At 35.5% G+C, this 13,382-nt stretch overlaps 1 protein-coding gene across 1 annotated transcript in view; it reads left to right on the top strand.

The window, feature by feature from the left end:
• LOC150083004 (glycine receptor subunit alphaZ1-like) overlaps positions 1-13,382 on the top strand; it is a 115,149-nt gene that overhangs the window by 94,775 nt on the left and 6,992 nt on the right. The window contains exons 6-8 of the mRNA XM_090378349.1: positions 2,463-2,545; positions 6,466-6,621; positions 12,531-12,856. Coding sequence (XP_090234475.1) covers positions 2,463-2,545; positions 6,466-6,621; positions 12,531-12,856 — 565 coding nt within the window. The remainder of the gene's footprint in view (positions 1-2,462; positions 2,546-6,465; positions 6,622-12,530; positions 12,857-13,382) is intronic.

Genomic DNA, 13,382 nt, shown 5'->3' with positions numbered 1-13,382 from the left:
AGTGTCACCAAAGATAAGCATAGGAGCAGAAGAATCCTTTTTGTGAGACATAAGATAAGGCTGAGTTTTAGAATGATTGAAATCAGCTAAGTTATCTTTTCCCCACTGGAGAATTATCTGAAGATCGGCATTTAAAGAATTGGTAGCAGATTTTCAAGAAGTTGAAACTGATTGAGCTGAGCAAGTTTTCTCAAAATGGAAAGTGGAATGCAATGTGCTATCATCAGCAAAACTATGGATAGGATTTCCAGTCAATGGAAGAAGGTCATTAATATACAAGAGGAAAAGAGTGGGGGAAAGAACTGAAACTTGGGGGACACCAGCATTAGTGGAGAAGTTAGAAGACAGAGAGCCATCTACCATCACCCTCAGTGAGCGATCAGAGAGAAAACTGGATAAGTAATTACAAAAATCAGTTGGCAAACCATAAGATGGAAGGTTGTTTAGAAGATCTTTATGTCAAACATGATCAAAAGCCTTTCAGATGTCTAGAAAAACTACTTGTGTTTCACCGAACTTTTCCATTGAATTTTTCCATAAATTAGCATTAGCATCAGCATTATGGGTAACGTTAATGTTACTGTTACCCTTATGTTACCCATTAATGCTAATAGGTAACATAAGCCAGAATATCACCAGTGGATCGACACTGATGGAATCCATACTGGCGATCGTTGATCAGACGGAAGGTTTCTAGGTAGTTTAAGAGTTGGCGGATAATTGATTTTTCCATTATTTTAGAAAGAGTAGAAATAATTTCAATGGGAAGATAATTGGATGGGAGGGATTTGTCACCCTTTTTAGGAACTGGTTGGATATGAGCAAATTTCCAAGCAGAAGGAAAAACATCTTTGGAATAAGAAAGTGAAAAAAGGCGGCAAAGAACAGGAGTAAGTTCAGGAGCACAGGTTTTGAGAACAAGTGGAGAAATACCATCGGGACCTGGAGCTTTCTTAGCATCAAGATTTGTCAAAATCCTTCTGACATTCTTTTGACGGAAGACCACAGGAGGCATTGAATGGAGCGTGTTGAGAATGGTGGGAGGTGTTTTACCAAGATCATTAATACATGAGTTGGAAGAAAAATGGGATGCTAGCAGGTCAGCTTTATCCTTGGCTGAAGTGACAACAGAACCATCTGGTTTGGACAGAGGTGGGAGCAGAGATGGGCAAAAGTTGCGGCCAATAGCTTTGGCAAGAGACCAGAATGCTCGGCTACCATTAGGGCAAGAAGCAAGTTTTCTACTCTTAGCCTGTTCAAAATCTAGTTTGGACTGATTAATAACTGCTTTACAATTGTTGCGAGCTCTGGTGTAGGCAGAAAATGAAACTGAAGAATTAGAAACTAGCCAATTATGATATGTAGCATTCTTCTCTTGAACAGCCTTAGCACATTTATTGGAAAACCAAAGTTTAGATAAAGAACGAGATTTTAAATTATCTTTATCCCACACTGGATAAAGATAATTCTTTATCCCGTGTGGGATGAAGAATTCCATTCCTGCAAGAATAATTTTACTGACACGATCTGAGCGAACTTTGACATCAGAAGTTTTGAAACAGTAATCCGACCAAGGAAAAGAAGAAAAGAAATCTCGCAGGTCATCCCATTTTGCATTCTTGCAATATCAAACAATATGAGGTTGGGAATAGCCACGAGATAAAGGCTCCATTAGAGAAGAGACAATCACCAAGTTGTGATCTGAGGTGCCTAAAGGACGACTCACTTCAACTGTGTACACAGAAGGGTTGTTTGTGAGAAAAAGATCAAGCGTGTTGGCTGCATGGTTATGATTGTCCAGTATTCTTGTAGGTAAATGAACAATCTGTGCAAGGTCATTAGTAATTGCAAAAGCCTCAGCATCCCGACCAGCTGGGTCGGTGTGACTAGAAAACAGAAAACAGCTTTTTTCTTCTGTTACATTTTGGAAAATTCTTTAATTCTTGGCTTGAGAAGTTTTTTTTAAAATGACAAATGCCGGTAACACTTACTTCGCTTGTAAAGACAGCTTTTAACATCATGCTGTTCATTTCAGTTTAGTTGCACGTAGTTGTCATTTTTTTCATTTTTTAATTAATATACTTATGAATGACACAAATTTTTATTTATATATATGTGCCATTCTGATTAGAACTGAAAAATTTGAATACAAGAATGAGGTTTCACTAGTATCAACCTAAACAAAAGTCTCTGCCATTTGTCATTTTTGCTGCATATAAACTAAATTACCAATCTTTTAATGAGCCATGACACTTTCTTTATTGTATGAATAATCCAGACCCAGGAATATAAATTCTAGGTGTTTCAAAATGGCCAGATAGTCATGTCTTCTCTATCATAATTCGTTTGTTAGTTTTGCTCTATTTACAGCTGATATTTTTAATTGAACGTATGTATGTATGTATTATATATATATATAAGAACGTTAAAGCAACAGCATGTAATATTTTTATTGTTTTCAGGTATAATTTAAAGATAATTTGTCAAATGAAGCTGAATGACTACCCCATGGATACCCAACATTGTTTTCTGAAAACTGCTTTATGTAAGAACGTATTCCGTTTTTAATCAATAATATTTAATTAGATAAGGTTTAGATATTTTTCTGCACCGTATTAAAACTAAAAAAAGTAAGCAGTGTCATTATGAGCACACCTTTAGGCAGAATAGTGGACATAACCACCCTCCTCCTCACCCCTGTAGAAAAAGCCCAAGTTTTTCAAACTTCTCAGCCAGTCTCATGTGAGAGTTGCATGGTTTTAACTGCAGGAAACTGGGGTTTTCATCCAGCAAACAGGCAAATCGTGACCACAGGATACAAATTACAGACATATACTGACAACACATAGCCTTAGTTAATCTTACACTTAATACACACATGTGCCATTATAGCTGAGGTATTATATTATTATATGTCGCTGTAGAAAAAAAGAAACAGTTTCTTTTTGGGATGGTGTAAAGAAAGGTAAGTTTTTGTAGTGGTATGGTACTAAAGAGGCTTTGGTGGAACTCCTTTCTCAGGTTAAATTAAATGATTCCAAATACATTATGGTCATATTTGTAGACTTTTAGGGGTTACTGAACTTCCTATGGTGTAACAGTCTGTTTATTTGTCTTAGAATTGGTCAGTGCTCAGAACAACTTACACATTACGAGGCATTATTTGATAAATTGAGCTGTCCATATCATACCAGTTTCCTTTCAGTTATCACAAGATCATTTAGCTACCTGTTAGAATTTGATAATCTTCTGGCATCCTGTTCTCTCTGTTTCCTTCCAAATTCCTCTCAGTTATCACAAGATCATATAGCACCCTAAAATGTTAGAATTTGATAAACTTCTGGCATCCCCTTCCCTATAGAATTTGTTGTGTGAATGTAATGCAGAATATCTATTCAATTTGTTGAAACCTGAGCAGGATTATCAATCCTGCTCAGGTTTCAAGCGTTTTTATTACTTTTCTAGTGTTTTTATAACTAAAGAAGTGTTTGCTGCTTTTCTTTTCATCCTTTGCCAAACTCTTCTCATATTCTGACTTAGCTTGCTGTTGTTGTTGTTATTTGGTTTTTAGGAGCATTAGCAACTAAGGCCATATTGCTCTGGGGATATGCAGTGGTCATTCCCTGACCTTTCCGCATCCTCCGTATTTGGGTGGACACGGGCTTGAACCCCGGTCTTATCAAGAAAGCGTGAGCTATGCCCTGGTGCTCCTGCCCACCTGGCTACGGAAGGTGCCGACTTAGCTTGCCTAACCCCCCTTTGTGACTTGATTATAGACAAGTTTATATCTACTGTAAACTTCTGTATCATCTGATAATTTATGTGCATCCCATGCATTTTTATTCTCTACCATGAGTCTTTAGTTCATCTATCAATGAACTAATGAGTCTTGTTATGTTGATACTGATTTTTTTTTTTTCATGGTGTCTGTCTTTTGTATTGGGCATTATGCTGGCATTGAGCATAGGATTATCAAAGCATGGGATCAAAAGATTGTGAATGTGTGCCTGAATGCATGTGTGTGCTAGTATTTTTCTGGTGTATGATTTTATAAATGCCCTCACTTTTCAGGGATGTTTGGTACATGATTTTTACTTTCTGTTCCTTCAGCCTTATTCTAGATAGAGGCAAGATTTTACTGGTGCCTGGGTTTGTGCTTCATAGGCATGAAACCACTGGTCTCACATTCCATCAGTGGATGCGGAATTTCTATGTATATGTGTTATGTGTTTACTGGAATCTCATTTTTGACCTTAATAACCAACCTCCACAGTATTATATGATCCACTTGGATTCTAAATATTGCAGAAAAGTTGATCACAGAATCTGGCATACCTCCAGGTAAAGAATTACTACTTTGCGTTAACTGTGTTTATTTATTAAAACACACACACACATATTATATATATATTTTTTTTTTTTTTTTTTTTAATTAATTAATTTATTTTTTTTTTTCATGAATGTCCAAACTCAGTTTGGCATTCAGTATGGGATAGTTTGGGTTCACCACAATTCATGCTTTGTTGTGGCCTACCTCATGGCATAGTTGGTACTAGCCAATTTTCCAGATGATTGCCTTCCTGATAGCAAAGTGTTACATATACAAAATTTTGGGGAATAATAGAAGGCTCGATCTTGTGTTTACTTTTGCGTAGCACGTTGTAGATCATTGGATTGAATTGCCTGTTACAATGGGTAATGCAGGGAGTTTGGTAAACTTCAAAGAGGAATTGGATAGTCACTTTTTTTGTGGTGGAGGATAGGAACGATGGAAAAGTTTTCCTTTTTCTTTTGGCATATACAGAAAAAGCTTCTGTGTATTATCTAGCTGTTATAATACTAATTGACTAGGGCAGTGGTGGTGTACCAATAGCATGTATACTGCAAGGAGCATGCATAAGAAAAAAAATATTGCCAGCCACTCATAAATTTATTTTAAATATCAAAACCATCCTTGAATATGTTTGTTCGTGATATTAGCCTCGGTTTGTTTGTATGAAGGTAAATCATACATCATTTGAAAAGTCTCAACCATTGAGTAGTTTATTAACTCAGAATTCAATAAATTAATTTTTAAATATGAAATTAAGTAATTGATGTATTTGCACAAATGATTAATATGGGTAGTCTCAGCCCTTATGATAAGGGCTAAATGGGCTGCAGCTGCCCCTTATGATAAAAAAAAAAAAAAAAAAAAAAAAAAATGTGGATTTTTTTACTGATACATGACAATTAATGCCAAGAGATCACCTTTTGATCCCCAGAATACTGCTTTAGCTCCCTCCTTTAGGAAATCCAAGGATCATCTCTGATGATTAATATTGTAAATCAGAATAATCAGACAACACAAAAGAGCACTTGAACCAATAATGTAATGGATAACAGAATTTCACATGTGTTTATTTCTTTGGGTATATGTGATCGAATCCCAATATTGGCATGTTTTTTCTAATTATCCCTGAATTATTTTGACAGAAAAGTTAAACAAAATGATATGAAGGAGAGACACAAATAAAAATGCCACACTGGGAAGAAGGGAATTTACTGATTAAGTAAACAACTACTGAACTGGAATCTCATTTTCGACCTTTATAACCAACCTCCACAGTATTATGTGATCCACTTGAATCCTAAATATTGCAGAAAAGTTGATCACAGAATCTGGCATACCTCCAGGTAAAGAATGACTACTTTGCATATATGTTGTAGAAGTATACTAAATTCACAATTATAGTGCTAACTGTTAACATTATAACATGCATTTTCAAGCATACAGTTTGAATAGAGTTGACTTTTCAAAAACATTTATTACCAAATTTATCATCATTTACTATAAGTCCTACAATTCTGCCTTAATTGCCAAATTAAAGATATGAGTAATTATAAGTCAGTACTTTAAATCTTATTTGGCAGTATGCTGGATAGGTAAACTTTTAGCTTATATTATAACAAAAAATATTTTTTATTTAAGGAAAAATTTGTTTTATAGTCTGTCAGCTATATAGAGCAATTAAAACTTAAGTTCAATTGTCCACTAAATGATGTAGCAGCAATGTTCTTGTGCAAACTTTTGAGTATTGTTGCATTCTATAAACATCAATGAAGACTAGTTAATACTATTTACTAATTTTACTTTTTATATAAATACATAATGTTATGTATTTATATAAAAATATTTCATATACTTTTTTACATAATTTTATGTTTTTATATGGCACATAAAAATTGTTATTCATCAATTTTTATATTGTTATATAAAAATTGATGCAAGGTCAGAAAAAGTTCACCATCTTTCTACAAGAACTTACAATGAACATTTGAGTTATGTCTGCTACAGTTAACTGTTTTCACTGTTCAGTAATACTATATTTTTGCAGCATTCTATAATTCTGAATAACAGTATTAATGGTGCTGTTACACAAATCTAGTTTTTCATGGAAAAAATTTTAATTTCTCTCACTTTAGTTTCTAATCCAGATCACAAAGCACTGCTCCACTGGACAGGCGAAATGGGCAGTCCTGTAATGCGGGCATCTATATCATTTACTTCTCATGTCATGCCATTAAAATACTACATTTGGGAACCAACACCACACAAAATTGTCGAATGTTGGTCATCTGGTAAGTGTGTTATCAAGTGAGTAGTTAAATATTAGATCTTATTGGATAAAAATAATGATTTTTCCAATATGATTTTGTGGAACATGCCATAATATTCATTGTGTTGCCATATATATGGGTGCTTCAAATACAAATGAGAATTTTTTTTTTTATAAAACTTTATTGGAAGAAAGTTACAAAAATTGTTACTTCTCTTGTTACTTCTTGAGATGGTCTACCTCTTTATCCAGTTGTTTCTTTCATCTTTCTGCTACCTTCTGAATATACCTTTTTTTCGAAGATGCACTGTGGTTGTTGTTAACATAACAAAGCTGTGTTAATCCCATTTGCCAGGGGTTAACATAGTGGAGAATGATGATACTAAATAATGTTTACAAATGCAATTACATTTAGTATAATGCTGTTACTGTTATAAATGTTAAAAGTGAATAACATTAAATTAAAAGTAAAAATAAAATAAAGAATAAAAATATTAGGAAACATGATGGACTAAACTGACCACAGGACATATGAAAAAATTGAATTAGTGTCTGTACAAGCATGTCTCTTTCTCAACAAAAATCACTGGCACACAGGACAGTCCTTTTTTTAATATCAATGGGAGTTTTTGCATATTATTACATCAGTTACATTTTACCATAATAAATATTGCAAATAAATAAAAATAAAGCACTCATAAAAAACACTTTAAAATGGAACAAGAGTCCTAGGAATGAGATATATACATGCATGTCACTGTGCTGTCAATATCTCATATGAAGTATTTGTCAGTATGCTCTTACTCCTACATTTTACCTCTTGTGATTTCTATGATTTTCAAAATATCCTTTTGTTACAAATTTTTTTCTTTTTATGATTGTTATCTTGTACATATATGGGGCAGATGGCAATTAGTTTAAGCCACAATTAAGAGGTTTATATATTTTTTTATCAGTTATAGGAGATGTGGCAATAAAGTTCCCAGACTTATGCTCTCACAGTCTTGTTCAGCAAGTGTGAAAATAAATAGAAGTGGTATGTTGTAGTTCAAACAGATGGTGGAACAGCTTGTCCAGTAGGCTGATTAGGTTGCAAGTGACAACCGGTTTCATTAGTAGCATTAATGTTTTATGTCACAATTTTGCAATGGAGCAACAAATGAATATCAAACTTTGCTTAAACTGGAAAGATCTGCAACAGAAACATATGAAATGTTAAGTACCAGTGAATACTCGAGTAGTATAAGCAGATCAAAGATGGATATGAGGATGTTTGCTATGACGCAAGAAGTGAGCATCTGTCAACCTCTTGAAATGAGGCCAGATTTATAATTGTGGTCAAGAGATCATCATTTTACCCTCAGAATGATGGCTGCTGAGTTTGATATGAATAAGGATATGATTCATCAAATTCTGCATGAAGATTTAAGGGAAAGGAAGGTCTGTGCTAAATTTGTGCTGCACAGCCTCATGGATGAGCAGAAGCAACGAAGAGTGTCATAATGCAAAGACGTCATCTAGACTTATCAAGGCAATTCTAATTTGCCAACTGTATTGGCACTGGAGAGGAGTGTTGGGTGTTTCAATACAACCCAGAGACAAAGTGTCAGAGCATGCAGTGGACAAGAGGCCCAAAAAGTTTGTTTACAGAAGTCCAGGATCAAGGCGATGCTGATCATGTTTTTCAACAAACGATGTGATGGGACTCACAAGGAAATTACATGATGGAGAGAGTCAATGTTGTGTTCTACATACAAGTGCTTAAAGACTATTTTAGCATGATTCCCAAGTGAGGCTGCAATTTCAAGAGAAGGGCAACTGGTTCTTTTTTGCATGACAATGCTCCTGCCCATTCCACATTCGTTGTGAAGCAAAAGTTTGGGAAACTGTGGCAGGAGATCATCGTTTGACCATCAGAATGATGGCATTTCAGACAAAACATCACATTGTACAGATAAACCATGCACCCTATTTTTCCAGTCTACCACTGATGGGACTTCTTCCTCTTACCCAAGGTGAAAACTGTGCTCACAAAGGAAAGAGATTTCTCTGAAATCTCTTTCCTTTGAGGACATAGAAAAAACATAACTATCGAACTGAACATCACTTCTTTGGATGCTTTCACTAACTCTTTTCAGGAACTTTTAGAACTGTGTAATAAGTACATTCAATCAGATGGTGATTACTTTGATTAAAAATAACATCATTTTTGGGTGCCTTCGCATTTTGCTCTTTTTATTGTACCAATCTGGAAATTTTATTGCCCCACCTCGTATTCTGTTTCTTTAGAAAATGCTGTAAAAAGCTCAATTGGTACAGCATAAACCAAATAAACATGTTTGTTAACTTGGTACAGATACATGGTGAAGAATACCATCCAGACTGTACGGGGGGGTCTACATTGAAATTCCCTACCAGCCAAATGATATGGGGGTGCATTTTGTATCGAGGAGTAGGTCACCTGCAGTTTATAAAAGGTTCTGTAAATGCCAATGGATACCTGGCTATATTGGAAGGCAAATTTCTGCCAACCATTAGAGACCATTTAAACTTGCCAAGTAACTGCATCTTTCAGAATTTATTACTTTGATTATTAAATATAATTGAATGAGTTTGGATTTGAATAAATTTGTACAGTTAATTTTTTTAAAATTTATATTTACGTTTTGTCATATACATTTAATTTTTTTTTAATTTATATTTACGTTTTGTCATATACATTTAATTTTTTTTTAATTTATATTTACGCTTTGTCATATACATTTAATTTTTTTCTTTTAATATTGAAGCAAAATTGTTTTTACCATTAACACTATTGTTATTGTTACTACTTATTATTACTACTACTGCTATTGCTACTTACTGAACCTTCTTATTTTAGTTATAAAATGTTTTCATCCCATTTAACAGCTTACTAACTAAGAAGCACCTCCTCACACAAACTAAGAAGCACCTCCTCACACAACAAAATGAAAAAGGCCTTATTAATTTGGTGTAAGGAGCATGTCAAATGGACTCCCCGAGCAGTGGAAGTCAGTTATTTTCTCGGATGAGAAGAAATTCAACATGCATGGCTCTGATGAGACAAATGATTCGCCATATACATGGTGAAGAATACCATCCAGACTGTACGGGGGGGTCTACAGTGAAATTCCCTACCAGCCAAATGATATGGGGGTGCATTTTGTATCGCGGAGTAGGTCACCTGCAGTTTATAAAAGGTTCTGTAAATGCCAATGGATACCTGGCTATATTGGAAGGCAAATTTCTGCCAACCATTAGAGACCATTTAAACTTGCCAAGTAACTGCATCTTTCAGGACAACTCTGCTCCTTGTCATCGGGCGAAAAGTGTAAGTAGGCACTTCTGTAGTTACTTTAGCTTCATTTCTGCATTAGAGGTTCGACAGTAATGTGTTTACATTTGTTACAGGTTAAAAATGGGTGGAAGAACGATCCATTACAACTCTTAGCTGGCCAGGAAACTGTTGGCATCCTGTGGAATCTGCAGTTGCCAGAAAGAAACCAAAGGACCTTCGTGAACTTCGGGAAGCCATAATTTGTGTTTGGAACCACGAACTATCAGTTAGTTATCTTCAGAAATTGATCTTGTCAATGCATCGACGGTGTGCTGCTGTCATCAGGGACAGAGGCAGTTCAACTAAATATTAGTTTGCACCTGGTGAACTTTTCATTTTGTTTTCCACTTAAAATGATAAACTGAAGCAAATTGAGGGCTTTTGATAACATTTCAGCCATAATTGCTGAAATAAAACTGTTGTTTAAAGGTTGCAAATGCTCATTTTGGAATATTTTGAGAGCACCTGTCAAATATTACTTAGCTTTGCCTTAACTATTAATAAATATCTTTTTGTTTATATTTCTATTTGTGATGTATTCATTAGTGTAACATACGATCGCGAAAAAGGGTTAGAAATGTGAAATTCCTAGGTGATGCACTTTCTTTGAACACCAATGTACAGTGCAAAAGAACAGTTATGTGGATCTCTGGCATTGTTATGTAAACAACTTACAATTATGTATAAATGACTGATAAAATAAGAATGACTGTTATATACAGTATATATACAAATTTTAATTAAACAGAATTATTAATTGATGTCATCACACGGCAGTTTTGAAACAGTTCTTTTCTACATAGTTATCTTCTGATTTTGGTTGCATGTACCATGGCTAACAAGTTAGGAGTATCAGCTTTGCTGCTTCTTCTGGATGCTAGAGTTGCAATAAAGACTATGCCTTGAGGGATGTGTCCACAAGGCAATTTATTCTGTATCCCCTCCCTGTTGATATGGTATTTCACAAGATCTATCAGCGCCTCCGTAGCCAGGTGGGTAGGAGCAGCTTGTTTGTTTGTTTGTTTGGTTTTTAGGAGCATTAGCAATTAAGGCCATATTGCTCCAGGATATGCAGTGGTCATTCCCTGACCTTTCCGCATCCTCCGTATTTGGTGGTGATGGGCTCGAATCCCGGTCTAATCAAGAAGCATGTGCTATGCACTGCTGCTCCTTCCCACCTGGCTACAGAGCACAGGAGCAGCAGTGCGTAGCATACACTTCTTGATTAGACCGGGGTTCAAGCTCATCACCACCAAATACGGAGGATGCGGAAAGGTCAGGGAATGACCACCACATATCCTGGAGCAATATGGCCTTAGTTGCTAATGCTCCTAAAAACCAAAAAATAACATAATATAACAAGATCTATCCCTAATGAGTTAACGAGGTCCTCTGTGTTGTTGGGAAACTTACTTCAGGCAGGAGAGGTTACTTAGTTTAGGATGTGAGGGAATGAAAGTTTAGGATGTAAGATGAAAATGTTGTTTTAGTTATGATCATCCTTGGGTATATCTTTAATATTAGCATTAGTAATGGCCGCATGGTGCAAGAAAGCCTATGGCTTAGGGGCATCCATGACATTGGTCATTTGGACTGTGGCAGGGAGGTTGTTTGCTATTTTGCATAATCTCCATGCAGTGACACTTTGATTCTATACAGTATTGCACATACTTTATTGTTAATTATACATTTTGCAGTCCATCACCTCTTGCCAGATTGCCCATATCACAGAATAAGCTTTTTCATGAATTGGAGAGGTATTGCTGAAAAGTGGTCTCTGCAAAGCGAGTCACAGTTTGATGCGGGACCTCATTTTCCTAATTTACTGTCCGCTGACAAAGGCTTTGATATCATTTTATAATTTTTTGTGAAGGCAGTTAGTTCATCTTAGATAGGTATATCTCAAGGCCTCTCTCATGGAGGCACCAATTGGGGAGTGGTTTATTTCAGGTGTGTGTGTGTGTCCCCTTGCTATCATGTTATGGTATGAATGCCTTGAGGTCATCAACATAGAATGTGAACTCAGTGCTGCAAGGAAAGATTTTCAAATATCTGTGTCTGTCTTCACCAGTGGAGTTGGGGAATACCTCCAACTACTTTATAAACACCTCCAAAGGGGGGGGGGTCTCCTGATCTACTTTATATTTCTCATGCAATTGTTTGTCCCAATATTCCTCTCTTTAAAGCTTGTGTCTATGATATATGTTTCTCTTTAGTGTGAATGCTTTTCTTTTAATGTTTTTTCTAATTTAATATTTTTCATTACTGTTTGAACTACTGCTTAGTAATCATCATTTAACTGTTACTGAAGACAAGACCTCAATTCCTTTTAATTCTTCTAAGTCTCACAGAGGTTTCCTATAGGCACTCATGTGTTTATACTCAGTCATTCATTTAATGTTTAAGAGTTAGCAATACTAATAAAGAATGTTTTAATGTTCTGTTTACTTTCAATTAAAGTTGTTTGTTTTGTATTTGTAGTGCAAACAATGAACAATATTATATGCAAATGTAACCGGTCAGTATTTTTCTGCATTATATAGACTCATAAAGTAGACTTATTTTCTGTGTAGGTAATTTCACTTACTTGTATGCCAACTTCACCTTTGTTCGCCTGATTAGTGCTAGTATCGTAAACATGTACATACCAAGCACCCTGGTTGTTGTCCTCTCGTGGTTATCCTTCTGGCTAGATGTCACTGCTGTACCAGCTCGTGTAACTTTGGGAGTAACATCTCTTCTTACTCTAGGGACACAGGTTGTACAAGCCCGCAATCAGCTACCACCAGTCAACTACATGACCGCACTGGACATCTGGTTGTTTATGTGTATAGTGATGGTTTTTTCTTCACTTATTGAATATGCAGTTGCTTATCACTTTGACACCTACATACAGAAGGTAAGAATGCAGCTGTGATAGCTAAATTGAATTCATGTTGTCAATTATAATGATAATCTTCATAATTACACAGTTGTTTTTTTTTTTTTGCATATGTATTGAATTAGCATTAATTTGAAAATTTAAAGATTTATAAATTTGTGCACTCGTTGCATTGACATATTAGCATTAGTAGAGGCATATGATGCAAGAAAGCAAGCTTATATAGCATCAGCCAAAAAAAAAAAAAAAAAAAAAACCTTCCCATTTCACCCATCCGTTCACTCCAAATGCTTGTCTAGTTCTGCATTGAACTTATTTAAGTTGTCAACCTTCACTCTGACAGATGGAGGTTTGTTCCACCTGTCAACCAGTTGGTTGACAACTGTTCCAGCTGGCTAAAGGCAAATTTCTGCACATCTGTTCTACAATTTTCTTTCCTCAGTTTGAATTTGTCCTCCCGGTGAGTAATCTGAGCAAGAGGAAGAATCCCATCAGTATTGAGCTTGCTTCAAGCTATTCAAGGCCTTTTACTCCTCAATCAGAT

The sequence above is a fragment of the Mastigoproctus giganteus genome, chromosome 7 (genome assembly GCF_048544385.1).
Source record: "Mastigoproctus giganteus isolate SK-2022 chromosome 7, ASM4854438v1, whole genome shotgun sequence".
In the NCBI taxonomy this organism is placed as follows: Eukaryota; Metazoa; Arthropoda; class Arachnida; order Uropygi; family Thelyphonidae; genus Mastigoproctus; species Mastigoproctus giganteus.
This window is presented reverse-complemented; position numbering and strand designations above follow the sequence as displayed.